This window comes from Adiantum capillus-veneris, chromosome 22 (assembly GCF_014529385.1).
Source record: "Adiantum capillus-veneris isolate H3 chromosome 22, ASM1452938v2, whole genome shotgun sequence".
In the NCBI taxonomy this organism is placed as follows: domain Eukaryota; kingdom Viridiplantae; phylum Streptophyta; class Polypodiopsida; order Polypodiales; family Pteridaceae; genus Adiantum; species Adiantum capillus-veneris.
In genome coordinates, this window is record NC_140952.1 from 95,901,715 (window position 1) to 95,928,155 (window position 26,441).

The 26,441-nt window shown below is 44.7% G+C and overlaps 1 protein-coding gene across 9 annotated transcripts; it reads left to right on the forward strand.

The window, feature by feature from the left end:
* LOC147429838 (uncharacterized) lies at positions 1-24,937 on the forward strand. Of its 9 annotated transcripts, none has more exons than XR_015185904.1 (3): positions 4-470; positions 1,096-1,201; positions 23,855-23,992. XR_015185904.1 is itself a non-coding variant. In XM_086496050.1 (2 exons), exons 1-2 carry the CDS (start codon positions 107-109, stop codon positions 24,351-24,353), a joined length of 897 nt encoding a protein of 298 aa, XP_086352176.1. In that variant the 5' UTR covers positions 1-106; the 3' UTR covers positions 24,354-24,937. The 9 variants fall into 9 exon arrangements, 6 of the variants coding, with proteins under 6 accessions (XP_086352176.1, XP_086352177.1, XP_086352175.1 ...); XR_015185905.1 differs by lacking the exon at positions 23,855-23,992 and adding an exon at positions 23,821-23,837; XR_015185906.1 differs by lacking the exon at positions 23,855-23,992 and adding an exon at positions 23,745-23,760.
* Positions 24,938-26,441: the final 1,504 nt, after the last annotated feature.

The following is a 26,441-nucleotide window of genomic DNA, read 5'->3' on the forward strand; positions in this document are numbered from 1 at the left end:
TATTAGAAGGCGAGAGACGAGAGGGCGAAGAAGAAGAAGAAGAGAATGGCTGCTGATCTCTCTTCCACTGCACTCTCGACTCACAGCCCACCACCGGTAACGTTGAATGGAGGGGCCGTGCGGCACAACATACGAATCCCCGTTGTGTCATCCGCACCGAAGTGGCATTTCGAGCCCAGGCCGTGCAAGCTGCGCCTCCAGCAAACACCTCCTCTCATCGCGCCCAACGGCCAGGAGGCAGATGAGCTTGCCTCCAGTCTTATCTTCTTTCCTGACCCTTCCAACGATACCCTCCTCCTCCACCCTTCTCAGCTCAGCAGCTCCCTATTTTTCTTCTCACACCGCTCTCAACAGGAACAGGAGAGCTCAGAACGTGATGACTTTTACGCCAACATGGGCTCTGCTATTCGCATCATCAGGGAGGAGACCCCTTTTCTCTTTTATAAGGACCTCAATTACAGCATTTACAGGTTTGCTTCTTATGTTTAACTTCGGACTTATGTGGGGGACGGTTTCCTTTAGGTCTTAAGCATGACAATCAATAGTATGTATTCTGAATTTTTATGATCTTTCGGAAGCTATGCAGAAAACCCAAGTAAAATGAGAATCTTAGAGGTCGCATTGCACGAGAAAGACTGATTGGAAAATTGCTAGTGTAGTTATGGGTTTGGTAAATCCTTTTTTCTATCACACAGCTGCTGCATTACTGGTGCTGGTGTGTGTAGCCTTGGCTGCACCCTTGTACGCAAATACTAGCTCCATTACACTATCATGGAGTTGGATGTGTGCATCTTGTCATTGACCTGTGTCTTTGATGGGTTCCTTGGGGCCTCCAGAGTCGTACTTAGAGCAGCTCAGGGCATTTGTAAGTGGTGGCCTTGGAAGACTCTCTTGGGATTCACTCTAGCTGTACCAACATCAGTCATTGTAAAAGTCTCGAGCTTGAAGTGTATATCTTTCATTTTCTTTGCAAAAGTTGCTCCATCCTTGTACTAGACCTTTGCATTGTTGCATATTTTGAACAATTGAAATTATGATTCGCTTTCTAGATTGTTCCACAACTCCTTTGATAGGAATGAAAGGATTGTATTTCAGGACTTGCAAAGGAATTGGCAGTATTCATTGAGAAAATGGCTATACGTGGTGAAAGGCAACCCACAGCCGCAAGTCGGATTGACAAATTAAAGTGCAGCAGTTGAAGGTACACATAAAGAAAGAGATCAAAAGTTTTGCAGAGGCCACCAACAAACTAAGACAGAGGTTGAAGAGAATGCAAAATGGATTGAAGTTGTGGAGCGGTATAAGGGTGTCCCAGATAAGGTGGAGGTTATGAGTGCTACTCTTGAAGAGGAAGCTAAGAGACGTCCCCACATATTACATGTATGAGTTGCTGGGTGGGTGGAGAAAACTACTCCCAAAGAAAAACTTGGGAATGAGATGTCAAACTTGCGATTGGAGCTGCATGGAGGGTGGGCAAGAATTTTTAGAAAAGCATGTGTCTTGATGTTGAAGTTCTCGTACATGGGGAAAACAAAGGGACCTTCTTGTACAAGAGTAGCGCTCTTCATGGGGAAAGAATTCATTTGGACGAGGATCTTAAGACTTGTCTGAGTGACGCATATGAAGTAAAATATGCCAAACTTGTACGACACATGACATTAAGGAAAATAGGCTGTTTATAGAGATGGGAGGGTTAACATATGGAAGGTTGGTCAGCATAATAGTGAACAGCCCATGGTAATGTAAAAATGGCAGTTTGGAATTGTGCAATGACTTTCTAAGACCAAATCTCTTCTTTGGTATGGGAATTTGGGGCCAGTCTCTATTGTAAAATGAGGGACCCATATACTGGATACAACAGATCTTTCTTTCTCTCTCTCCCTCTCACTAAGTTCAGGTCAACAAAACGAGTCAAAACAGTCAAATGTTTTCCTTGTCACAAGGGAACGTGTTCTTTTGCGGGAGCACAATTAGAGAATCCCCCCCCCCCCCCCTCTAAAAACAAGAAATTATAAAAACCCCATAAAAAAACCCCACCCCAAACCACCACCACCCGTGCTCCTTGCGTTCCATGTGGCTATGGTTCTTTCGCTAAATTGGCAAGTGTCTCCAAGGTACTTACCAACTTTGAGTATGTTAAAATCCACTCCTTGAATTTGATAGCTTGATCCATTTTTATCATATCCTCTCAAGCATAATTGAGTTTTTGGCTGTCAATCTCCAAACTCCAACGCAGAGGATAGAATCCGAATTGACTTTTTATAGGATGTCTTGATTATTTTCAAGCACAAAGTGTGGTGCTTGACAAGGTGTCACGAAGGGAGTGAATGTTGCTTTTGTACTTTGCTCAAGGCTCTCGATTCTAAGTTTTGGATCTCTATAGAGGGTGACCCTAAGGATACAACTGATGCTTGGGGCAATCCATTTGTGGACGTGTTGCAGATCTCCTAGGTGGTTTCTTTACTCTCACTTTGACTATTGGTCTTATGTTGTGTATTGGATATTGATTGAACAGTTTGGTGGGTATATCTACTTCCAACACAAGTGAAAAGAACAAAGTTTTGATAGAGATTTTTTTTTCCCTAAAAAATAAAAACTTTTATAAGTTAAAAAACCTGCCCAATGGGCTTTAAACTATCGTACAGACTCGAATACTCCAAGTCTGGAATCTACCACAACACTCGAGAGCAAACTCAAAGAGCTCAACGAAACTGAGAGAGATGATATGGCACGGCGAAGTTCTACGTCCAGAGAGATTGGCCCCAAAGATTGGCCCCCCTTTCGGTATTTCTTTATTATCAATGCTTCACAAAGTACAATGTCCAAGGGTCCTTGTAAGGTGCAGCAGAAGTGAATGTTGAACTTTGCTCAAGATGAGTGCTCCGAACTATGCTCAAGGGTGCCTTTTACTTACGGAAGGGAGAGCCTTCCGTTCCTTTAGTGAGAGAGTGCAAATGATCACAAACAAAGTGGGTAAACACTGTGCATGAAGGTACTGAGACTGAGAGATAGAGAGAGAAGAATACGACATCAGAATGTTGTCAAACCCTCCTCCGAAGGCCCCACTCTCTATGGCGATAGTGGTCTACTATTGATTGCACATATCTCTACAATGCAATGGACTTGCCGACGATGTCGATGACGATGTCGACGACGATGAGGACGGCGGCAAGACGGCTGAAATCTGAAAACGCTAAGGAAATCTTGTATTTGCTGAATTTTGACTCTATGACGGTGACGACGGCGATGATAATGATGTGACGACGACGACGTGCTGAAAACGCAGATGCTGAAATCTGCGAATAGCGGGCTGAATCTGCAAACGCTGGCTGATCTGACTGCATGGCGAGGATCTGTTGCTGGAAGGTGAGATCTGTGAGGTTTGGGGCTGCTCTGCGGTGTCTATATGTTGAAAACTGAAATCGCTGAAGCTAATGATGGTTTTGTCGTCGGGAATCTGCAAAATGCTCGATGATCTGCAAGTCCAAAAACTCTAGGGCTGATGGGACATTTGCTGCAAAAACGCTATTGATTCTGTTGTCGCCAGGTTGATCTGCAAGTTGCAAAATGCTGGGGCTGATGTGCATCTGAAGAAAACCGTTGGTCTTTGGTGGCTGAAAACGCTAGGTTGTCTATCAGGGAGTTGCTGAGAAGGTGCATTGTTGGACACTTGGTCCCTGCTACCTCTTCTGCCAGTGCTAGCTTTTCTTACTGCTTGGTCAAATTGCCCTACCCAGTTTCTCAACAAAGTCATTTATTAATAATAAGTGAAAAATGGCGAAAATAGGGAAAATAGGTCCGTGCACTGTAAAAATGCTCCTGATGGGTTTTGATGGTAATATGATGATCATGCTGTGTGCAACCAGAGGAAATGCAACTACTCTTAAGTGCCTGGACATGCACAGCCTGCGAACAGACTCACAAAGGTGCCAGAACACTTCCTAAGGTGAACTGAACTCTTGTGATGGAGTAGCTTGTTCACATGCACATAGGGTTAAATGTACACGTGACATCCCCACTTTTTTAAAGTGAGGTAATGGTACCGAATTGTATGGCGTCGAGGGAGATCGCCAACAGCGTCTGGAATCCTGGAAAGGACTCTTTGTCGGCCCACTCTGATGCGTGGGTCATGCGATGCTTGAACTTCATAAAGGTCTGTAACGCTTGCTTCTTTGGGCCGCGCCGAAAGCGACAAAGTTATCTGTGGCTCCTTCAATGCTTCAACTTCGTCTATAGTCATGCGTCTACCTTCTTCAAGAATCTCTGAGGATGAAAATTCCTGAAACCACTTCCAACACATGAACGTACCCATTTTATGTAAAGTGACTGGAAAAATTCTAGTCTTCTTTAAAGACTGTGCATGCAATGTAGATGAACATACTGACAGAGTGCCATACCGTTCATTAAACACTCGCAAACAATGTAATCGAAACTTGTCTTTTTGATCTAAATCTATCAACTGTGGCAAATCACAATGGAAATGCCGATGCTTGATGCTCAATTCTTGTTGTGCTCTTTCGGATACTGTGTCATGCCAAGCAAGAGACATGGAATGTGAATTCCTTGAATGCAAACATTTCATCTTTTCATGAGTAATCCGCATACATCCGTGCTCATTCATGAGTGATTCGTGTTCATCGTACCATATGGCATGCCTATAAAAAGGGACCACATAAGGATGGTGATTAAAATACAGGATACCATCACGAATGAAACACTCGAACAATGCGTGCTGACTAATCATGCGCACACATAATACTTCCGGTGGGGTTCTTGGGACCTCGACTCCAGAGCCAAGATCGGTTCTTTGTGATTGACCGAATCTGCAATGAGGTTAGCTTCACTAGACAAAGTACCATCATCCTTGTGAACAATCATATCTTTATCATGCAAATCATCATGTTTGTGAATAATCACATCTTTATCATGCAAATCATGTGTATCGTGCTTTGGAGAAGACAAGACTGAGAGAGTCTCCTTCTCCTGATTCTTTTCAATCTTCGCCTGCACATTAGAAATGAGAGATGAAGAATGAGCAACTTGTTCCCCACTAATACAATGGGAGAGTCACTCTTGGCATTGAAAGTGAAAGTATTAGCTGCCCAATCAATGAGAGGGTTATGCTCACGAAACCATCGAATGCCTAAAAGCATATCACATCCTGAAAGAGGAGAGACTACAAATTTTCTGCGGAAGGACGCTTGTTGAGTAGTGAACAAAACATCAAGGTACTCTTGCGTGATGAGAGAGTCTATACCGGGAGTGAAGCCTGGCACCTCGAAAGGAGATGTCTTGCTAACCTCCAAGCAGGCTCTTTCGACAAGAGAGTCACTAATCACATCATGCATACTTCCTGGGTCAAACAATATGACAAAACGCTGATCCTTCACAGGACCATAACACTTAATGAGAGACTCATCAATGGGACATGAGAAACTTGGATGACACTCGTGTTCTCATTATTGCATTGACAAAGGATGTGGGTTCTGTGGGTTCTTTAGATTCATCAGAGTCAAGCTTAGGACATGTTCTTTTTGTGTGACCCTTGATGTGACAATGATAATATCGACCTTCTGTCACGTGACACATCCAACCCTATGTGTCCGTGGACAAGCTACAGCATGGCTAGGGTTTAGTCAGTCAAGTCAGTCTAGAATAGGAAGTGGTCTGGCACTTTTGTGAGTCTGTTCGCAGACCCTGCATGACCAATCACTCAGATTAGATGCATATCCTCTGGTTGCACACAGCATAATCATCAACATTCCCATCAGAATCCATTAGGGGAATTTTTCAGTGTATTAAAACCTATTTTTCCTATTTTTGACATTTTTCACTTATTTATTAAGTGACTTTTGTTGGGAACTATGTAGGGCAATTTTGCTAAGATAATATAAAAGTAAACCAGACTTAGCACTCTATGGTAGAAGAGGCAGCAGGAACAGTTTGTTCATCAAGCAACTTTTCAGCAAGACTCCCTTCCACGACAAGTCTGGCGTTTTCTCTCACCAGAAGGCCTAGCGTTTTTGCATCAGATCAGCCATCGTTTTTGCATTGCAACAGCCTTGCGGCAGAACCACAACAGATCAACCCAACGTTAGCAGATTCCCATCGTAGGAAGACATTCAGCCCTAGCGTTTTTGCATCTGCCAGGCATTTCAGCGTTTTGCAGATCTACCGCGACGGAACCAACACAAGCACCAGCGTTTTCAGTTTTCAGCACTTAGACATCGCAAAACAAGTCCCGAACCTCAGAGATCTCACCTTCCCGCAGCAAATCCTCCCCGCACGATCAGATTCTGCAAGGTTTACAGATTCAGCCCGGAAAACGCAGATTTCAGCATCTGCATTTTCAGCGCGTCATCGTCGTACCGTTGTCATCGACACCGTCACCAACATAGAGTCAGAATTCAGCAGATAAAGATTTGCAGATTTCAGCCCTTAGCATTTTCAGTTTCAGCCCGTCTCGTCATCATCCTCATCGTCGGCAAGTCCAAGCATTGTAGAGATTTGTGCAGTCAATAGTAGACTGCTTTCGCCATAGAGAGTGGGGCCCTTGGAGGAGGGTTTTACAACATCCCTGGTGTCGTATTCTCTTCTCTATCTCTCAGTCTCATGCACCGTCACGCACAGTGTCCATTCACTTTGTTTGTGTCCATTGCACTCTCTCATTAAAGAATGGAAGGCTCTCCCTTCCATAAGTAAAAGGAACCTTGAGCACAGTTCGGAGCACTCATCTTGAGCAAAGTTCAACATTCACTTCCGCTGCACCTTACACCTTCCTTAGAATAAATGCTTTGTTCTTCCGACGTTATGTATCCTCCTAAAATTCCTTATTCTGCCTTTTCATATGGAGTGAGCTTAGGTTTAGCAATTGTGTTTGCTTTACCCTTAGGTTCATTTGGAGAGTTCTTTTCTGAGAGACTAGAGGAAGATTGGTTAGAAGATTTTTTAATCCTTTTTGACCATTCTTACCGTTCTAAGGGTTCTTAGAAGTCTGAGTGGTACCTTGAGAAGTCTTGTTCTCCTTCGGCTTTTCCTTATTGTGCTTCATCTCCTGTGCGAGAGCAATCGCTACCGCCTTGTTAAGATCTATGGGGTCGAGGGACTTCGACATCAAACCTGATATAGTCGTCCAACCTGAAAATGAAAGCCTCCTTGCACTCATTATCCGATTTGCGTAATTGTGTGCCGAGTTGCAAAACACGATTAGAGAAAGACATAACTGGCATACCATTTTTCTTGAGACCGCGCCAATCGTCTTTCAACCGTGCTAGGTACTGTGGTGGCATAAACCGCGCCTTGAGCTTGTTTTGGAAGTCGGCCCAATTGAAGGAAAGGGGCGCGTCTTCATCGATTACCTCTAGGTGCGCGGCCAACTGTGCCTCTTGCCATGCATGGTACCAATTAATGGCATCACCGACAAGGTACATGGTTGCCATTAAAACCTTTCTATTCCTTGTCTTCTTAGTTGTCGCAAAATAAGCATTAAATTGATGCAACCAAGAATGAATAACACTAGCATCCATCTTACCATCATACTTACTGAAGGTGATCTTCTCTTTGACGGGGTTGTTGGACTCCAAATCTCGGCTTGTGCCACTTGATGAACCACCAACATCTTTGGCCGGCTCAGGTTTCGAGGTGAGTATCTGTAGGACCAACTCTTGAATGCGTTTGTCTCTCTACGCCTCACGCTCTAACTCCAAGGCCGCTCGTCTATCTTCGGTCGCCAAGCGCGCTTGCTCGCGCTCCAAGGCTACCCTTCTGTCTTCGGCCGCAAGCGCGCTTGCTCGCGCTCACGCTCACGCTCCAAGTCGGCCTTTCTTTCTTTGCGCTCGCGATCCAATTTTGCTTTTCTTTCTTCGTGCTCGCGATCCAATTCTGCTTTTCTTTCTTCGGCCGCCAAGCGTTCTTGCTCGCGCTCACGCTCGAAGGAGGCTGCCATTCTTTTCTCGCGTTCATGATCAAATTCTGCCTTTCTTTCTTCGCGCTCGCGCTCCAAGGTGGTGCGTTGCACTTCTTGTTGTATCATCATGTCCATCATCGTCTAGCCTCCATAGGATTTGGTGCAATCCTTGGCGTAGATGGGGAAGGGGGAGGGTCGGAAAAACCTCCTGGTGGGGGAAATTCTTCTTCGCCACCTCCATGCTCATCACCTCCATGCGAAGTATCCATTCCGCTTCGGGTGATGACACTGAAGTCTTGAGTTCTTGAGTTCATGAGGAACTTGGGTTCTTGTGGTTCTTGGGTTCTTGAGTTCTTGAGGGTCTTTAGTTCTTCGGGTTCTTTAGTTTCTTCTTTAGCTTGCAATCTCTGTTAGAGAAGGATCTTCTCTTACCCGAGCTCTTCTTTTGCCCGCGGGCGCACCCCTCGGCGGCCTTGCGCTCACACCAAGGTTGCTTTCTCCCACCTCACGTCGATTGGCCGGCCGCTAAGTGCACGATCCGTTCTCAATGAGTGAAAAGAGAAACAAGGGGAGGCTGGACAAGCCCTTCTTTCTTGGGTTTCCTATCACTCTTCAAAAACACAATTAGGAATCGACACGCCCAAGTGGACTTTGGTTACGTGCGACCGTGACAAGCAGAAATATTGTGGTTCTTTCCTTGGGTGATATAGAACACTGCCAAAACTCTGATACCGATGTAAGGTGCTCCAAGGCTACCCTTCTGTCTTCGGCCGCCAAGCGCGCTTGCTCGCGCACACGCTCGAAGTCAGCCTTTCTTTCTTTGCGCTCGCGATCCAATTCTGCTTTTCTTTCTTTGTGCTCGCGATCCAATTCTGCTTTTCTTTCTTCGGCCGCCAAGCGTTCTTGCTCGCGCTCACGCTCGAAGGAGGCTGCCATTCTTTCCTCGCGTTCACAATCAAATTCTGCCTTTCTTTCTTCGCGCTCGCGCTCCAAGGTGGTGCGTTGCACTCCTTGTTGTATCATCATGTCCATCATCGGCTTGACCAAAGCCTCCATAGGATTTGGTGCAATCCTTGGCGTAGATGGGGAAGGGGAAGGGCCGGGAAAACCTCCTGGTGGGGGAAATTCTTCTTCTCCACCTCCATGCTCATCACCTCTATGCGAAGTATCCATTCCGCTTTGGGTGATGACCATACACTGAAGTCTTGAGTTCTTGAGTTCATGAGGAACTTGGGTTCTTGTGGTTCTTGGGTTCTTGAGTTCTTGAGGGTCTTTAGTTCTTCAGGTTCGTGACGTTCTTCTCTAGCTTGCAATCTCTGTTAGAGAAGGATCTTCTCTTACCCGAGCTCTTCTCTTTCCCGCGGGCACACCCCTCGACGGCCTTGCGCTCACACCAAGGTTTCTTTTTCCCACCTCAGGTCGATTGGCCGGCCACTAAGTGCACGCTCCACTCTCAATGAGTAAAAAGAGAAACAAGGGGAGGCTGGACAAAAAGCCCTTCTTTCTTGGATTTTCTGTCACTCTTCAAAAACACGATTAGGAATTGACACGCCCAAGTGAACTTGGGTTACGTGCGACCGCAACAAGCAAGAAATATTATTGTGGTTCTTTCCTTGAGTGATACAGAACATTGCCAAAGCTCTGATACCAATGTAAGGTGTAGCGGAAGTGAATGTTGAACTTTTCTCAAGATGAGTGCTCCGAACTGTGCTCAAGGGTTCCTTTTACTTACGGAAGGGAGAGCCTTCTGTTCCTTTAATGAGAGAGTGTAAATGATCACAAACAAAGTGGGTAAACATTGTGCATGAAGGTACTGAGACTGAGAGATAGAGAGAGAAGAATACAACACCAGAATGTTGTCAAACCCTCCTCCAAAGGCCCCACTCTCTATGGCGAGAGCGGTCTACTATTGATTGCACAAATCTCTACAATGCAATGGACTTGCCGACGATGTCGACGACGATGAGGACGGCGATGAGATGGTTGAAATCTGAAAACGCTAACAAGAAAGTCACTTATTAATAATAAGTGAAAAATGGCTAAAATAGGGAAAATAGGTCTGTGCACTGTAAAAATGCTCCTGATGGGTTCTGATGGTAATCTGATGATCATGCTGTGTGCAACCAGAGGAAATGCAACTACTCTTAAGTGCCTGGACATACCTGGCCTGTGAATAGACTCACAAAGGTGCCAGAACACTTCCTAAGCTGAATTGAACCCTTGTCATGAAGTAGCTTGTCCACATGCACATAGTCTTAGATATGCACGTGACAGTCCTTGTTTTAGCAATGCTCCGAAGCGTATCTGCTTGAAATTGAGGCCCTTACACTTTATTTATAGGCCTTGGGCCTTCCAAAAGCAGTATACATGAAAAGCTTAGAGTGTAAAAGCATTTGGGTCCCAAAAGCTGGCGCTAGGGCAGCCAATGCAAATTGCGGAAATCCATACGCTTGCCATGTCAACAGTCAGCGCGTATCGCAAAACGTTCATACAACATTGTCATGTCATCATCTCCACGCAAGTTGGGGTCCTAGCTTTATTTTCATTCTGCACCAGATTTAACCCGTTGATTATCGGTAACTTTGAAATAGTCGAAGCTAGACCAAAAGTCTCAAAGTAAATCTCTAAAATCTGAGGATATCTGATAGATCCTCCCTCTCCATCCATTTCGCATCAAATGTCGGATTGTTTTTAAACTTGACTAAATACGGGTCTATCAACTTACCTTTCATTCTCCTTTCCTTGTGAGCTAGTATTTGTTCTAGAATGAGAATATCTTCTCTCTTCCACTTCAGGTTGCTCCTTTGGCTCCCTGTCCACTGGCACCTCACCTTGATAGGTCTCAACAGACTCACATGAAATGCATTGTGAATCTTCCAAGTGTCTGGTAACTTCAGTCTGGACGATACGTCATTAATCTTTTGTTGAATTTGGAAAAAGGCCATAGTATCACATACTCAACTTTGGAAAAAGTCGCTCCTTACCCTTTCATTTCCGTAGGCGTGTAACAAACTGCCGATGTGTCAAAGCCTAAAGAATGGAGCCAACTTGCAGATGTGGGCCGAGGAGCCTAAACCCTAAGAAGAACAAGTAACAGAAGAAAAAGTCCTACCAACTTATGGGGGCCCTGTTCGATGGGGCCCCAAGTGACAAAGGATTAAAATAGAGCAGGACCTACGCGCGCGCGCACACACACACACACAAACTAATGACGTGGCAGATTTTCAAAAATTGCGTTGACATGAAGACGTGGCATGCTGTACGGATTTCCGCGTTTGCGCTGGTTGATGACGTGGCAGGCTGTACGAATTTTCGTGATTTACGCTGGCAGCTTTTTGGCTTTGCTTTTGGACTAAGATGCTTTTAAGTTTGAAGGCTTTTTACTGTAAACTGCTGTTGGGGCCTAGGGCCTTTAAAGATGAGGTTAGGGCTTATTCTCTGGCATGCTTCTTGGAGAAGGTGTAGAGTCTGGAGTACCTGCTTGTACTGAGTTGATGCAATATAAAGAAATACCAAAAGGGGCGCCAAGGTTTGGGGCCAATACTCTTCGGGGCGGAATTCCGCCACTCCGTGTCGCGTGTCGTCTCTCTCTTTCAGTTCAGTTGTTATTGAAGTGCTAAAAGGCTTGCTCAGTCTGTTCTTTTCTATTGGCACGTGGTGCCCGTCTTGTGGCAAGGCATGCCTTCTCAAATCGTACAACACCCAATCATCTTCCTTCAACTGCAAGTTACGTCGATGCTTGTCCATTGCCTTCTTATGCCTTGCTTGAGACTTCTCAAGACTTGAGCCTCGCACACCTTTGCAAAAGCAGTCTCCAGATCCTGAACATACTGAATGCTTCAAAAATCTTATCCTTGGTGCTTAGAATAGGTGGAACCTTCTTCGCACCCTCGATGATCTCAAATGGCGCATTCCCCGTAGACGTATGTACTGTGTTGTTGTAGGCAAACTCCACCAAGGACAAATACTTCTCCCACTGAGCCTTCTGATCAGAGATATAAGACTTCAACAGGTCTAGAACCACTGCATTTGCAATCTCCGATTGTCCATCTGTGTGGGTGGAAAGAGGACGAGAATTGTAACCGAGTACCAATATTCTCCCAGATTGCCCTCCAAAACAAACTGGTAAACGGGGATCCCTATCTGAAATTATAGACTGAGGCATGGCCTGTAGTTGAAATATCTGTGAGAAACAATTTAGCCAAATGATGTGTCTTAACCGTCTGGAACAAAACGAGCGTGCTTGCTAAATCTGTCGTTGATTGTCCAGATGCCATCGTGACCACCCTCAGTCTTGGAAAGATAAAAAATGAAATCCATTGCATTACTTCTTTAAGGTCGGCTACGTTTAGGTAAGTAAAGGTTGCAAAAGACCTGGTGTCTTATGCCTGTTGAACTTGACCTTCTGGCATATCAAACAACTACAAACAAACTCATCCATGTCTTTTTTGAGCCTCGGCCAATAGAAGAATCCCTCCACACCTTCAAGGTGGTGTCTATGCTGCGATTGCCCGAAAAAGGTGGACAATGGTACTCTGTCAAAACCGTATTCCGTAACGCTTGTGTAACACACAAGTTTTTCCGCAATAGCCTTCCTTGAGGGAATAGCCTACAACCACTTCCCTACTGTATAGTCGGTCCAAGATGTTTGCAAAATCTGGATTTGTGGCGTACTGATCTACCATATCCTTGAAGCTGTAGCCTGTAGTGATGAACGGCCGAAATAGCCAAAACCAAAGGCTTACAAGATAGTGCATCCATCACCACATTCTTCTCTCCGTAAACATGCACAATCTGAGAGTGAAATTGTGACAAAACGTTTGCCCAAAACATCTGCTGTCTAAATGTTGTTTCTGAGACAAGAAATAGCGTAAACTTTGATGTTCAGTGAACACTTTAAAGTCGGCTCCAAGTAGAAAGTGTCGCCACTAAGTAAGAGCATGGATAACTACGAGAAGCGCCTTCTCATAGACGTGTGCAACCCGTTCTGGTCTTGAAAACATTCGGCTCTCATAAGCTACAACAACATGGCATTCCTGCATTAAGACCGCTCCCAAACTACACCCACAGGCATCACAATATACCTCGAATGGCTTTTGCAAGTCTGGCAAAACCAACACAGGGCCAGTCGTCAACTTCTTCTTGAGAGTCTTGAAGGTTGCAATCTCAGATGGTCCCCATGTGAAAGAAACCCCTTTCTGGGTCAAAGCATGTATAGGAGAAGCAATCTCCGCAAATTTTTGAATGAATCGCCGATAGTAAGAGCACAACCCCAAAAAGCTTCGAACCTCATGAACTTTCTTCAAATCTTGCCAATCTTTGATTCTTGAGTTTAGACTATTTTGAATTTATGAAGGTACATACAATCTTTGATGGTCTCAACCTTGGCCGAATCCATTTTCACACCCTCCACAGACAATGTGTCCCAAAAAGTGGATCTTTGGTAAGAGAAACTCACTCTTCTTCCCATTCACCACCAACCGATGTTGCCGTAGTTCCTGGAAAACTTGTGACAGGTGGTGTCGATGTTTTGCCTCATTCTTGGAGAATACGATGAAATTGTCAAAAAGGGTACCCACAAATGACCTATACTCTCAAAAAATTATGTCCATTATCCTGTTGAACGTTGCAGGAGTATTTGTGAGAACCAAATTCTCGTACAATCCAAAGGACATCCTAAACGGGGTCTTGTATACATCTCCTGGAGAAATCCCGATTTGATGATAGCCACTTTTTAGGTCGATTCTATTGAAACAAGTAGAACCTTGTAACTTGTCCAGTATATCATCGACCCTGGGTATTGGGAACCTGTTCTTGATGGTGATTTTATTGAGATCCCTGTAGTCAATGAACGTTCTTCAAGATCCATCTTTCTTTAAACCAACAAACTGGCGAATAGTAAGGTGATGTACTGAGTTGAATTAATCCTTTCTCTCGCTTGGTTTATAATTTCTTCATTTTGGGCTTTGCTTACTCTGTAAGGTGGCCGGTTCGGTGACGTATTGCCCGGAATCAAATTAATAGTGTGATCTCCAGGATGCTGAGGAGGTAGCTCTCCTAGTAAGCCTTCAGAGAAAGTCACCTTGAGCTTGCAAAAATTCTTGTCGTTCCTTCTCAGGTTTGGTTAAATTTGACATTTTCTTGTCATCTATCTCATGTAAGAAGAAGCCGATACAAGTGGAAATTGACTCGCCCTTCAATTTTACATCAAGTACTATCTCTCTACCCTTTCGTTCTTCAAAGTTGCTTTTCTCGCCCGACCACCACATTGTTCTTGTGGAACCAATGGACTCCCAAAAGGCAGTCACACCCCTCCAAAAGCATGATGTAAAAGTCCTCATGCCTCAGATACCCCTGGCAATGCAACCGAAGTTTTGCCTATGACAAGTGTAATGGCAACATCCCGTCCTGGGTGTCGCTAGAACTGCCTCAGTCGGTGGTCTCATTTCATCTGGCGTAATTCCAAGTTGAGCCGTTAATCCAGTCAAAATGAAGTTGGCCTTGGCTCCATAGTCTCAAGGGACGCGTCCCAAGGAGTGGGGACGGGGCTCAGATGGATTTTTAGTGTAAAAAAGAGGGCAGGACGGCAAGTGGGGATGGAAAGCCCAAAAATGGGCATCCCCTGTGACTATGCTTGGCTCCTCCATTGAAGAAGATGAGGGCTTCTTGGTCTCGTACTTTGCCCCACACTCTGCAGAGCTTTATACTTTCATCCATTTGCTCAAGGTCGGTCCCCACAAAATCTGCTACCAGTCCCGCCTTTGTCTTTCCTTTCTTTGCTGGCTCCTCTGGTGCTTTAGAACTCTCTGGCTTGTCCTCTGGCTGTTCTTTTGGTGCCTTGTTAGGGCACTTGGCTAACACATAGCCGTGTTCCCCACAACTGTAACATTTACCCTCCTTGAAATATTCAGTTCGTTGCATTGCCAATAGGCGAGGGCTTGAAGGTCTCTTCTTCTGTTGCTTTCCCTCCCTTATATTACTGTTTTTCGTATCCTCTCCGGTCCGAACTATGACTAATCTATCTGTAGGGTACGTAAGAGTGTCCCTGTGCATTGCAAACCCTTGCTTTGCGTGCCCCATCAGTTGTTGCATGGACTCAGGCTTATGCAACAGACAATAATCACGTATCTCTCTAAGTAGACCACAACAAAATCGCTCTGCTTGAACGAAATTTTCTTAAAAGAAGAGGCCGGTAAGAAAGTGTCCCAAAATCATCTCTAACAGTAAGTATCTAAAGTGTCTTCCTTGGTCATCATTAGATGATTCCAAGCTGTAATCACATTACATTCATATTCTTGAGTGAGCCATGAGGAAGTAAAGACTCTCTTGAGCTGAAGCCACTTTGTTGGTGCCTCCCTCTATAGAAGCAGGGTAGACCACCAAGTCTGTATTCCCCTTGAGGTAGGATACCGCCCTCCGGACTTTGGAATGCTCTGAATATCGTCCTCCAGAGTACGCAATGTCAAATTCGTGAACTAAAAGCGAGGGCCTTGTGAGTATCCTTAAAACAAGGAAAAAGTATCAAAGTTCATTGTTTGTCCGCCCTCTTCAAAATCCTTGGGTTTTTTCTTCCTGTCCTCAAGAAAATCATATTGGTTGGATCTGTAAAAGTGCTTCCTCTTTGTAAACATCGGCTCATTAGAATCTGAGTTATCTGAGAAAGAAGAATCCTCATCTGAATTGTCAAAATACTTCCGAGATCTTCTATGGGGTCGACTCTTCATTGCCGCCTTCTTGACTCTGTTGTGTCTCTAAATCTTTCTCCTCTTCTTGCTCTTTCTTCCCTCGTCACTCGACTCGGAGGTCAAAGAACCGTCAAAAGAAGATGAGGACAAACTGGAAACGTCCTCGAATCTCACTCGTTTCTTTGTCTTCTTGGAATTTTCAAAAGTGGATCTCTGACCCAAGTAGCCTGGAGAGTCTTCTCTTTGACTCTGCTTTCCTGGCGACTTCTTGGTCTTCTTGAGTCTATTGACTCGCCGTTCTACTACTTCGTTCATTCTCTGAGTACATTTTCAGAGCAGGAGTCCTAGGTGTAATCGCCTTGATCAACACTGACTTCAGAGGTGATCTGATGCGGAGCGCCATGTGGAATGCATCTCATCAAGCGGGTGCTTGGCCAATAATTTTGCATATTTTGCATAAGCGGGTGCTTGGCCAATAATTTTGCATAAGCGGATCCTTGGAGTATTGAAGCATCTGCTGGGCACAAGCATCAACCTGCTGTTGCTGTTGAATCTCCATCCTTTTGTACTTAGTAGGTGCAGACAACTCATACTATTCCAAATATTCCGAAGATGGGCAATGTCCATTGGAATCTTCATTATTTTCTCCGGAGCTGGAATGGTCCGGTGCCATAGTTTCCTCCTGGCACGATTCGTCAACTGAATCCATGTGTGCTGTGAGTAAAGAGATCGGATCCTTCGTAGAAGAAGAATCGACTGAGCTCTGATACTACTGTAATAGACTTGGACACTCCAAGTCAAGAATTTGCCACAACACACGAGAGCTAAACAAAATTGAGAGAGAGCCGACACAGCATGGCGAAGTTCCGCACCTAGAGAGATTGGCCCCAAAGACAAGCGCCCTTTTCGGTATTTTTTATTATTAATGCTTCACAAGATACAATGTTCGAGGGTATTTGCCTTAAACTAAGGCCCTGTCACTTTATTATAGACACTGGGCCTTCCATAACCAGTATACATGAAAAGCTTCAAGGCTAAAAGCATATGGGTCCCTAAAGCTAGCGCTAGGGCAGCCAATGCAAATCACAGAAATCCATACGTCTGCCACGTCAGTAGTCAGCGTGAATCGCAGAACGTCCGTACAACATTGCCACGTCATCATCTCCATGCGATTTTGGGGTCCTAGCTTTATTTTATTTCTCGTGTCTCCTTAGGCCCTGTCGGACAGAGTCCCATAAGTTGGAACAACTTAAAAAGTCTTTGGTCTTTAATTTGAAGCCTCTCGGCTAGGCTTTGCAAGTTGGTAACATTTCTTTTGCATCTTTCAGTTGGGCTGTGACCACTCTCTGTCCGGAGTCTGTCCTTTAAGTCATGCCACGTCATCACTTTGTGATAACAACTGACCCTACTAGAGAGGGCTATATCAAGAGGTGGGGAGACTTTCCCAATGAAAAAACTAGATATGTACAATGATGGCTATATCAAGATCTCCCCCATGCGGTCGGAGCTGCCTTGAAGCCTCTCAAACTGTCCCTTGAGTGTATGAATTAGCTCTAGCTAGATGTCTTATATTGTCTCTGCCAGTGGGAGGGGTCGAGCCTCATAGATGCGAAAGCATCGGGCTCTCCAAATGAACCAAAGTGTCAGGTTTCTAGTGAGCTCCGGACAACTCTCTCTATCTAGACTCTCCTTGTCGGATAGATTTTTAAGGTCTCTTGGGATAGTTTCCTATGACGTTAAACTTCTCTTCTTCTTCTTCTTCTATCTAGACTCCACTCCTAAGGTACAAGCTCTGTGGGAGGTTGGAGTTTGGGCCAGCCCTTGTGAATCACAATCATCCTTCTGACTAAAGCCATCTCAAAACGAAGTGCTGGGTCCGTGGGGGTTGACCAAGCTGCAACACCCCAAGTGTATTGGCTAGCTATCAAAACTACAGGGATTTGTAGATGAATTTGAAGCCAAACCTGTTGTGCGATGGGGAAGTCCCAAAAATAGTGGTGCTGTGTCTCAAGTGAATGGTCACATGTGGTGCATGCCGTAGAGTGATCGTTGTGCAGTAACCAACTCCCAATTGTAGTAGCCGATGGGCAACCAACCATTGCAACATAGTGACTCTCCTTGAATGTTTTGCTGTCCCACGGGCGCCCCTAAAAATCTATCAAGAACTCAGTCGTGAGACCCTCCTCTTGCCAATGGTCCGTTGTAGGACGAATAATGTCTCTCTGCGCTATCAGTATGTGACGTCCCAGTCATACTGTGTACTAGAAGAAAGGAGTCACTGGGTAATCGGATAGAGTAAAAGAGTCCTGTCAAAACCACTCCCTTGGGTCCCACTGCACTGGCACCAGGGGACGTCTCTTTCACATCCATAATCGCCAGTGTCTTGACTCAAGAGCTAACAGGCTTGGGTCTATCACACGTCATGTGTGCACTTCACTAGCGCCACGTGGACATCTTTTGCCATAGTCTAGCATGATCCAATAGCTTAGGACCGAGCCTGGCACCTTTGTTAGCCTCTAGCAAGACGTGCATGTCTAGGCCGGTCAATATATTGCATACCCTCTCTTGCGCAGTATAGCATTTTCAGCATGTAGGCATTTTGTGCCGCGTGAACCACCTCTTATGAGGACACTTAAGTAATAAGTGACTTCTAGCAATTTAATGAAACCGTGGGCTTACTTGTAGCCTGCTTGACCCATCTCTAGGTACCTATAAAGGGCAGCCCATCGTCAGCGTTTTCCCTACACTTCCTCAGCGTGTTCACCGCAGCAGTCCAGCATTTTTGCACTTGTTGCATCAGCATTTTTCAGCCATAGCTTGCAGTTCCTGCATTCTCCCCGAATCAGCAGCAGCCAGTGTTTTCCAGATTCAGCCCCTTTTGCATCGCTGGTAGCAGGAAAAGAGGTACCAGCAGCCCAATGTTTGCAGGCCAGCAGACCAGCGGTTTCAGCCCTCTTCTCAGCAGCGTTTTTCAGCCAATTAGAACCTGTGTTTCAGCCCAAGGAAGCCAGCGTTTTGCAGAAACAACAGCCAGCGATCTCAGCTTTGGAGCGTTGCAGATTTCAGCCCCTAGCCTCGTCGTGGTTGCAGACCCCTAACCATCGACCTCGCTAGCAGTTCGGCATTCATCCGTATGCCCGTCATCATCATTGTCGACATCATCATCATCGACTTCGACATAGAACTAGCAGTCCCGAGCATCAGCAGCATCGGAATCCATTAGCATCAGCATCTCAACATTCAGTCATTGGATGAGCATTTGTGCAAGAGTAAAGAAAGTACTTGCTCTGGCAACATAGCAAGGGGGCCCTTGAGGGTATGGGACCCGACATTCGGTGTCATCTCTTTTCTCTCTCTCGTCTCTCTCTTTCTCTTAGTTCAGTTCTTTCAAGTGAAATAAAGTGTCCCTTGTGTTTGTGCGGAGTACAAGATCCATGCAAATCCATAAACTCTTCCGTTGCTCTTGACATTGGTATCAGAGCTTTGTGCGTGCTTCGGCTTCGCGAACTCAAGGGAAGAACCCAGAAGGAGCAAGAACCCAAGAACCAAAGAACCCAATCAGAAGGAGCAAGAACCCAAGAACCATCAAGAACCCAATCAGAACCAAAGAAACCAAAGAACCTCTCCCAAAAAAAAATTTCTTGAAAGAATCTTTGAGTCCGGACCATGGACTTAATAGATCCCATCTTCATTGCCATTTCTTTGAAGGAAGATTGACATCGGATACACGAAAACCCAAATCTTGTGTACCAAGACCTACTAGCCTCTTATGCAGATATGGAAGGAGTTGGAGCCAGGATCCCTAACCTCTTCTGCATTCGCATTCGCATGTAGCCTGCATCCACTTCCGTTGACATGAAACCCTTGGAATTACCTCCGAGCACCCATTCCTTTTAGCTTCACCCACAATGTTTTCATGACAAGACTATTCGAGTGGTCGTACTTGCTTGCAAGGTAGAGTCAGCAGGAAGGATGGTATTTTGTGACAGTAATAGTTGCGAGGAATTTTCATCAGTTGATGCATCCACATGGATTAGAAGCATTTAGCATCAGAAGTACAGGTAGAAGTTCGGCAGTTGTGCTTCACCTTCAATAGGAGGAATATCACGTGCGCACTTCACTTGCGCTACGTGGACATGTTCTCCCAATAGTCTATATGATTCAGTAGCTTAGGACTGAGCCTGACACATTTGTGAGCCTCTAGCAAGACGTGCATGTCCAGGCCAGTCAATAGATTGCATACCCTCTCTTGCATAGTATAGCATTTCAGCATGTCGGCATTTTGTGCTGCATGAACCACGTCTTATGAGGACACTTAAGTAATAAGTGCCTTTTAGCAATTTAATGAAACCGGACTTCCTTGTAGCCTGCTTGACCCATCTCTAGGTACGCCCATGGTCAGCGCTTGTAGGCAGGAAGTAGAGGAGGAAGCAAGGCCAGCGTTTTTGCACTTGTTGCATCAGCGTTTTTCAGCCATAGCCTTGCGGTTCGTGCATTCTCCCTGAATCAGCAGCAGCCAGCGTTTTCCATATTCAGCCCCTTTAGCATCACCAGTAGCAGGAGAAGAAGTACCAGTAGCCCAACGTTTTCAGGCCAGCAGACCACCAGTTTCAGCCGTCTTCTCAGCAGCGTTTTTCAGCAAAGTAGAACCTGTGTTTCAGCCCAAGGAAGCCAGTGTTTTGCAACAGAACAGCCAGCGATCTCAGCTTTGGAGCGTTGCAGATTTCAGCCCCTAGCATTGTCGTGGTTGCAGACCCCTAACCATCGACCTTGCTAGCAGTTTGGCATTCGTCCGTATTCCCGTCGCCGTCATTGTCGACATCATCGTCATCGCCGTCATCGACTTCGACATAGAACCAGCAATCCCGAGCATCAGTAGCATCAGAATCCATTAGCATCAGCATCTCAACATTCAGTTATTGGATGAGCATCTGTGCAAGAATAAAGAAAGTACTTGCTCTGGCAACATAGCAAGGGGGACCTTGAGGGTATGGGACCCGACATTCGGTGTCGTCTCTTTTCTCTCTCTCGTCTCTCTCTTTCTCTTAGTTCAGTTCTTTCAAGTGAAGTAAAGTGTCCTTGTGTCTGTGCAGAGTACAAGATCCAAGCAAATCCATAAACTCTTCCGCTGCACCTGACATTGGTATCAGAGCTGTGTGCGTGTTTCGGCTTTGCAAACTCAAGGAAAGAACCTAAAGAAGAACCAAGAACCCAAGAACCCAATCAGAATAAAAAAACTTCTCCCAAATTTTTTTTCTTGAAAGAATCTTTGAGTCCCGATCACAGACTTTGCATATCCTATCTTCATTACCATGTCTTTGAAGGAAGATCGACATCGGATACACGAGAACCCAGATCTTGAGTACCAAGATCTACTAGCCTCTTGTGCGGATGTGGAAGGAGTTGGAGACAAGATCCCTAACCTCTTCTGCATTAGCATTCGCATGTAGCATCCATCCACTTCGGTCGACATGAAACCCTTGGAATTACCCCCGAGCACCCTTACCTTTCAGCTTCACCTGCAATGTTTTCATGACAAGATTATTCAAGTGGTCGTACTTGCTCGCAAGGTAGAGTCAGCAGGAAGGCTGGTATTATGTGACAGTAGTAAAGCTACCCAGAAACTTGTATGGTAGGTGTTTGCATCGCACCAGATCTACATCCGTAGTACCCACCTGTTTGGAGGAATTTTGATCGATTGATGCATCCACATGCATCAGAAGCATTCAGCATCAGAAGTACAGATAGAAGTTCGGCAGTTGTGCCTCACCTTTAATAGGGGGAATGTCACGTGCGCACTTCACTTGCGCTATGTGAACATGTTCTCCCACAGTCTAGCATGATCCAGTAGCTTAGGACTGAGCTTGGCACCTTTGTGAGCCTCTAGCAAGACGTGCATGTCCATGCCGGTCAATAGATTGCATACCCTCTCTTGCACAATATAACATTTTCAGCATGTAGGCATTTTGTGCCGCATGAATCACCTCTTATGAGGACACTTAAGTAATAAGTGCCTTTTAGCAATTTAATGAAACCGTGGGCTTCCTTGTAGCCTGTTCGACCCATCTCTAGGCACCTATAAAGGGAAGCCCATGGTCAGCACTTGTAGGCAGGAAGCAGGAGGAAGCAAGTCCAGCGTTTTCCCTACACTTCCTCAGCGTGTTCACCACAGCAGTCCAGCGTTTTTGCACTTGTTGCATCAGCGTTTTTCAGCCATAGCCTCGCGGTTCCTGCATTCTTCCCAAATCAGCAGCAGCCAGTGTTTTCCATATTCAGCCCCTTTAGCATCGCCAGTAGCAGGAGAAGAGGTATGAATTTACAGTATTAAGTGCATTTAGGTGCATAGCAGTGTTCAATTCAGGTTTGTAAACTGTCATATGTGGCATTCTAGATGTGCATACTGTAGTTTGATGTGGAGCATGGGCCAGAGGTTGGAATCAAGAAGTAGGAATGGTCCTAAAATGACCATTCCCATAATCTGTGCTCCCAACATGGCTCCCGGCGGGCCAGAGGTTGGAATCAAGAAGTAGGAATGGTCCTAAAGTGACCATTCCCCATAATCTGTGCGACCCATGGCGACTGGCGGGAGTCGGGAGCTATGTTGGGAGCACAGATTATGGGAATGGTCATTTTAGGACCATTCTCATTCGTCACAGTTGGGGGGAGAGGGGCCAAGAATTGAGTATGTGAAACGGCAGGCTCTGAATGTAGGTGACTGATTGCATGCTGAGCTGGCGCACACTGAACGTAGGCAATCATAGGAGGCAGTGAGGTGCTCTCTGCATGGAAGTATGTTGACTATTGTATTCCATGTGCAGACTTGTCAGCATCACAATAGATACCGTGTGCTGACGTGTCACAAGTGCAGGTGTTGAACTGAGTTCCCAGCACAATTCCATGGGCTAAGTTGCAGCACGGCAGCGATTTCCTGATGCTTAGTTGATTGGTGGTTGCTCCTCAGATATCAAAAGCGGGGTTTCTTAAGAGTACCGAGTTGTCAATAATCCAATGCTTACAGCAAGGATTATGACGAGTAAAGCAGAGGCGATGAAGGGCTGCGATCTTCTGCCCCTTGACCCCCGACTGCGATGGCAAGGGCCATGGGCTTTTGAAAACTGCTTTCTCTGGACCTTGGTTTATGGAAAGTGCTGTCCCCTCTTTTGTTGGTCCAGCAAAAACCCAGCCCTCTCCTGTCTACCTAGTAGAAGTAGCATTTCAAGCTGAGTGACAGGGATCTGACTTGAGGAGAGGTATAGAAGATACAAACAGGTCCACCTTGCTGCTATTTACCCCATTCGGCACCATTCTCGTGCTCCAGAAACCAGAGCAAAGGCCAAAGCTAACAAGAGCACAAGCAAAGCTCCAGAAACAAAATGATACTGAGGGGTATGATGGAAGTAAAAAGGCATCTAAAAAGAGAGATTGGGTTCACTTGCAAAGGCAAAATTCCCTTCTAAATGTGGACTTTAATGAAAATCTGAAACTCCCCTCTCTGCTGTTTATCATGATGGCGCACTACTCTCCCATATCTTACATGTTGGTCCAACTGTGTGACCTTTGCAACTCTTGTGTGTGATGTGATCATAATTTTGTAGAATTCATCCGTCTAACCATCTCAACCCAGATTCTTCAGTCGAAACAGAAAGGGTATTAGGTGTTCGGTCTTTAAAGAAAGGGTGAATCTAGGTATATATATATTAGATGTCAAGACTGGTCATCTGCATTGAGAAGCATGAAAAGTATTTGTTAGCAAAGAATGAGAGTATTATTGAGGGTATTGAATAATCCAGGATAAGCATAACCTTCATGTTCTGGTCGGTGCATGATGCCATGGCCTTGTATTGTTGTTTCAAATCTTAGGGCTGATCCTACCTCCTAGAGGAAGAGGACTGGCTGCAGATGCCCATCTTGGTGTTTGAGGATGCATGGACCCGCAGGGTGTTCACCCTACGTAAAACTACTATCTCAAGGGGTATCCTAAAAATCCAGTATCTGTCAATTTTTCATGTTTATAACACAATTTTTCTCTTCGCTTCAATGTGTAATTTTTTTTTTTGAAGATCCTTAAATGATACCCCTTTGTAAGTATAAATATGAAAATATTTGAAATTAAAACTCTAATGAGACCAGGTGATAGGTTCCATGTATTATAGGTAACCCCCAGGAGCATGGACCTTCCCTGCATCATTTCTTGCAGATTCAGTGCTTGAATTTGGAATCTGTGTATAGGTTTCTATGCTTATCGAAGTAGCTGCACTTGCAGGGATGATATAACTTTCCGCGACCCTAGAAACACGTTTATTGGTATCGACAAATACAAACTCATATTCTGGGCTTTGAGGTTTCATGGGCAGATGTTTTTCAAAGCTATTTGGGTTGAAGTTCTTCGCATTTGGCAACCATCAGATCGTGTTATAGTTGTCAGATGGGCCGTGCGTGGCATACCCCGGGTTCCATGGGAAGCACAAGGCCTATTTGAAGGAACTTCGGAATACAAGCTTGATGAAAATGGCATAATTTATGAGCACAAGGTAGACAATGTAGCTCCAAATAATCCATCGTATCTCAGGACCGCGGCTTTACTGAACTTGCTACCATCCGCTCCTTATGCCACACCTACGCCCACTTATTTCAGGAGATTGTCATTACCTGTATGGATGAAGTTGATTGCCTGCAAATGCTCTACTTGGGACAGGTTTTATTTTGCTCTGAGGACCACCATGGAAATGAAAGGTAGTAGCCCATTAGTGCCCAATGGCTGATGTTGTATCTGGCATCATTGTGTGTCTATATAATACTTTAATGTGCGAAGGCATCATGTTTATCCGGACATGATGTGAAGAAAATTCGATGATGGGATGATGATGAAACGAAGGGAATATGGTGCTCTAAATCATACGCTGAACGTCGGAGTGCAAGGACTGGAGAGAGAGAGCAGTAATCAATGGGTTTCCTTTGATAGTTCCAGTTGTACAGGACCCTCAATGCATGTGTCCTTGTTAACTTGCATAAATGGCACTTTACTGTACCCGAATTAAGTACATGTAATATGGATACGATGGGTCTGGCAAGTTGCTTAACATTCAAGGGAGGAGCAGGGCTGCAATAAGGAGGCAGCACAATTGCTTGTTTACTTGTCCTATTTTCAATGGCCTTCATCGACATTACTACAACGCTGCAAGTGTTTTACATTGGCAATCTTTTACTGAAGTTATGACTAGGTGTACAAAATACATTGTGCTTAAAATTTAGCAGTAATTTATGTGAAGCTTTGACACAAGCAAACTAGTGGAGGAATATTTTGTCCGAGTATTTTGTTAACTTTCGATCTCGTGTTCGAATGCTTTCTCAATCTTATTGGTAAAAATTCGTGAGATGTGCACCTGTGCTAGGGGTGTCCACTTGCTTGTGATCATACCATGGGGTTTACTTTGAGAACATGTGCCAACTTGGAAGCACATGTAGAGAAATCCAAACAATGGCATGAAGATATCTGCCATAGCCACACTCTATAGAGATTCAAAATGAGGATTGGAGGTATGGATATTAACTCGAAAACCTCGTCCATTTTCTTGTCATTGTAGTACGACTCTGTAGTATGATTGTGTAATGTTTGACTAGCACTCCATATCTATTGCTCATTAGCAGTAGGTATTTTACCCGTGTTGTGCTTATTAGAATTTACGGGAGGTGTAAGTACATGTATGCTAATTAGCACTATATGTTGTGCTCATATCACTATTTTCCATGCTAATTAGCATTCTAATTTCTCTACAAATCATTATCACAAGAATGCATTGTGGTCAAAAAGTGCTAACTAGTATGAATGCTCAATTGAACAATGAGCTCTGTTTGCATGTTATTATTGATTAGAGTTGCAAGTTTGCTTATTACCAGTAATGAGTAGTGCTTGTTAGTAGTACTTATTACTAACCATGGTGACCCACAATGTGGTAAACTGCAGTTTGAAGAATATGTATAGACAAACTCATAAGCTACTAAGCACATATGCCTTTTCTAATTAGCACATGAGTTCATTTCTATGTGTCTTTTTAGCGCAATGAAACAAATATAAAACAAACATCAAAGTATAACAACCACAATGAGTTGTGTTTGCAATGCTAGACATGACAATTTTGTGTTTGTTAGCACCACACAATGTTGTGGAGATAAGTCACACACCACACAATGTTGGAGAGATAGTCGGTAGACCAAATTATTCCTAATCATCTAATTATCATCCATGTTTGTACCGATTAGCACCTTGCATGCTACTTATGGAAAGCAATTAGTAGCTTGGGTTTTCTCCAAAGTGAATTGGTAAGAAGTGTTAGGAAATAAGACGTAGCTAAGTAGATATTGGAGTAGTTTACTTAAGGGAGAGAGAGAATTTTCACATGAGAGATTAAAGAGAAATGAAATGAAATGTAATTTTAACGTCTTCAAAAGGCCAGTGACCTATGAGACCAGAAAGTTACAATGTGGTGGATCTGATACAAAGTCAAAGTAACAAGATGACAAAGTGACAGATAGACAAAATAAAATACAATAAAATACTATGGAATCCTAAATTGCTAGGTGTGAACTAAGCAGCTAAGCAGCCAGCTGGGATAGCTAGATCACAAGAGATCCAGCATCGGTCGTTGGTGGATCTTATCAATCTCCTCCATGGTCAGTAGTCTGATCGAGCGTCGTGCATGTCGAGCCAAAGTGATCCAAATCCTCTAATGCACCCTCCGTTGATGCTGTATAGTCCTCCACATTCTTGGGCGTCTGGATCTCCCCCGCTCAATCACTCGGTCGATCAGTGTGCCTCTGGTGTGAGGCGACGAGCTCTGTTGTGGTAGTAA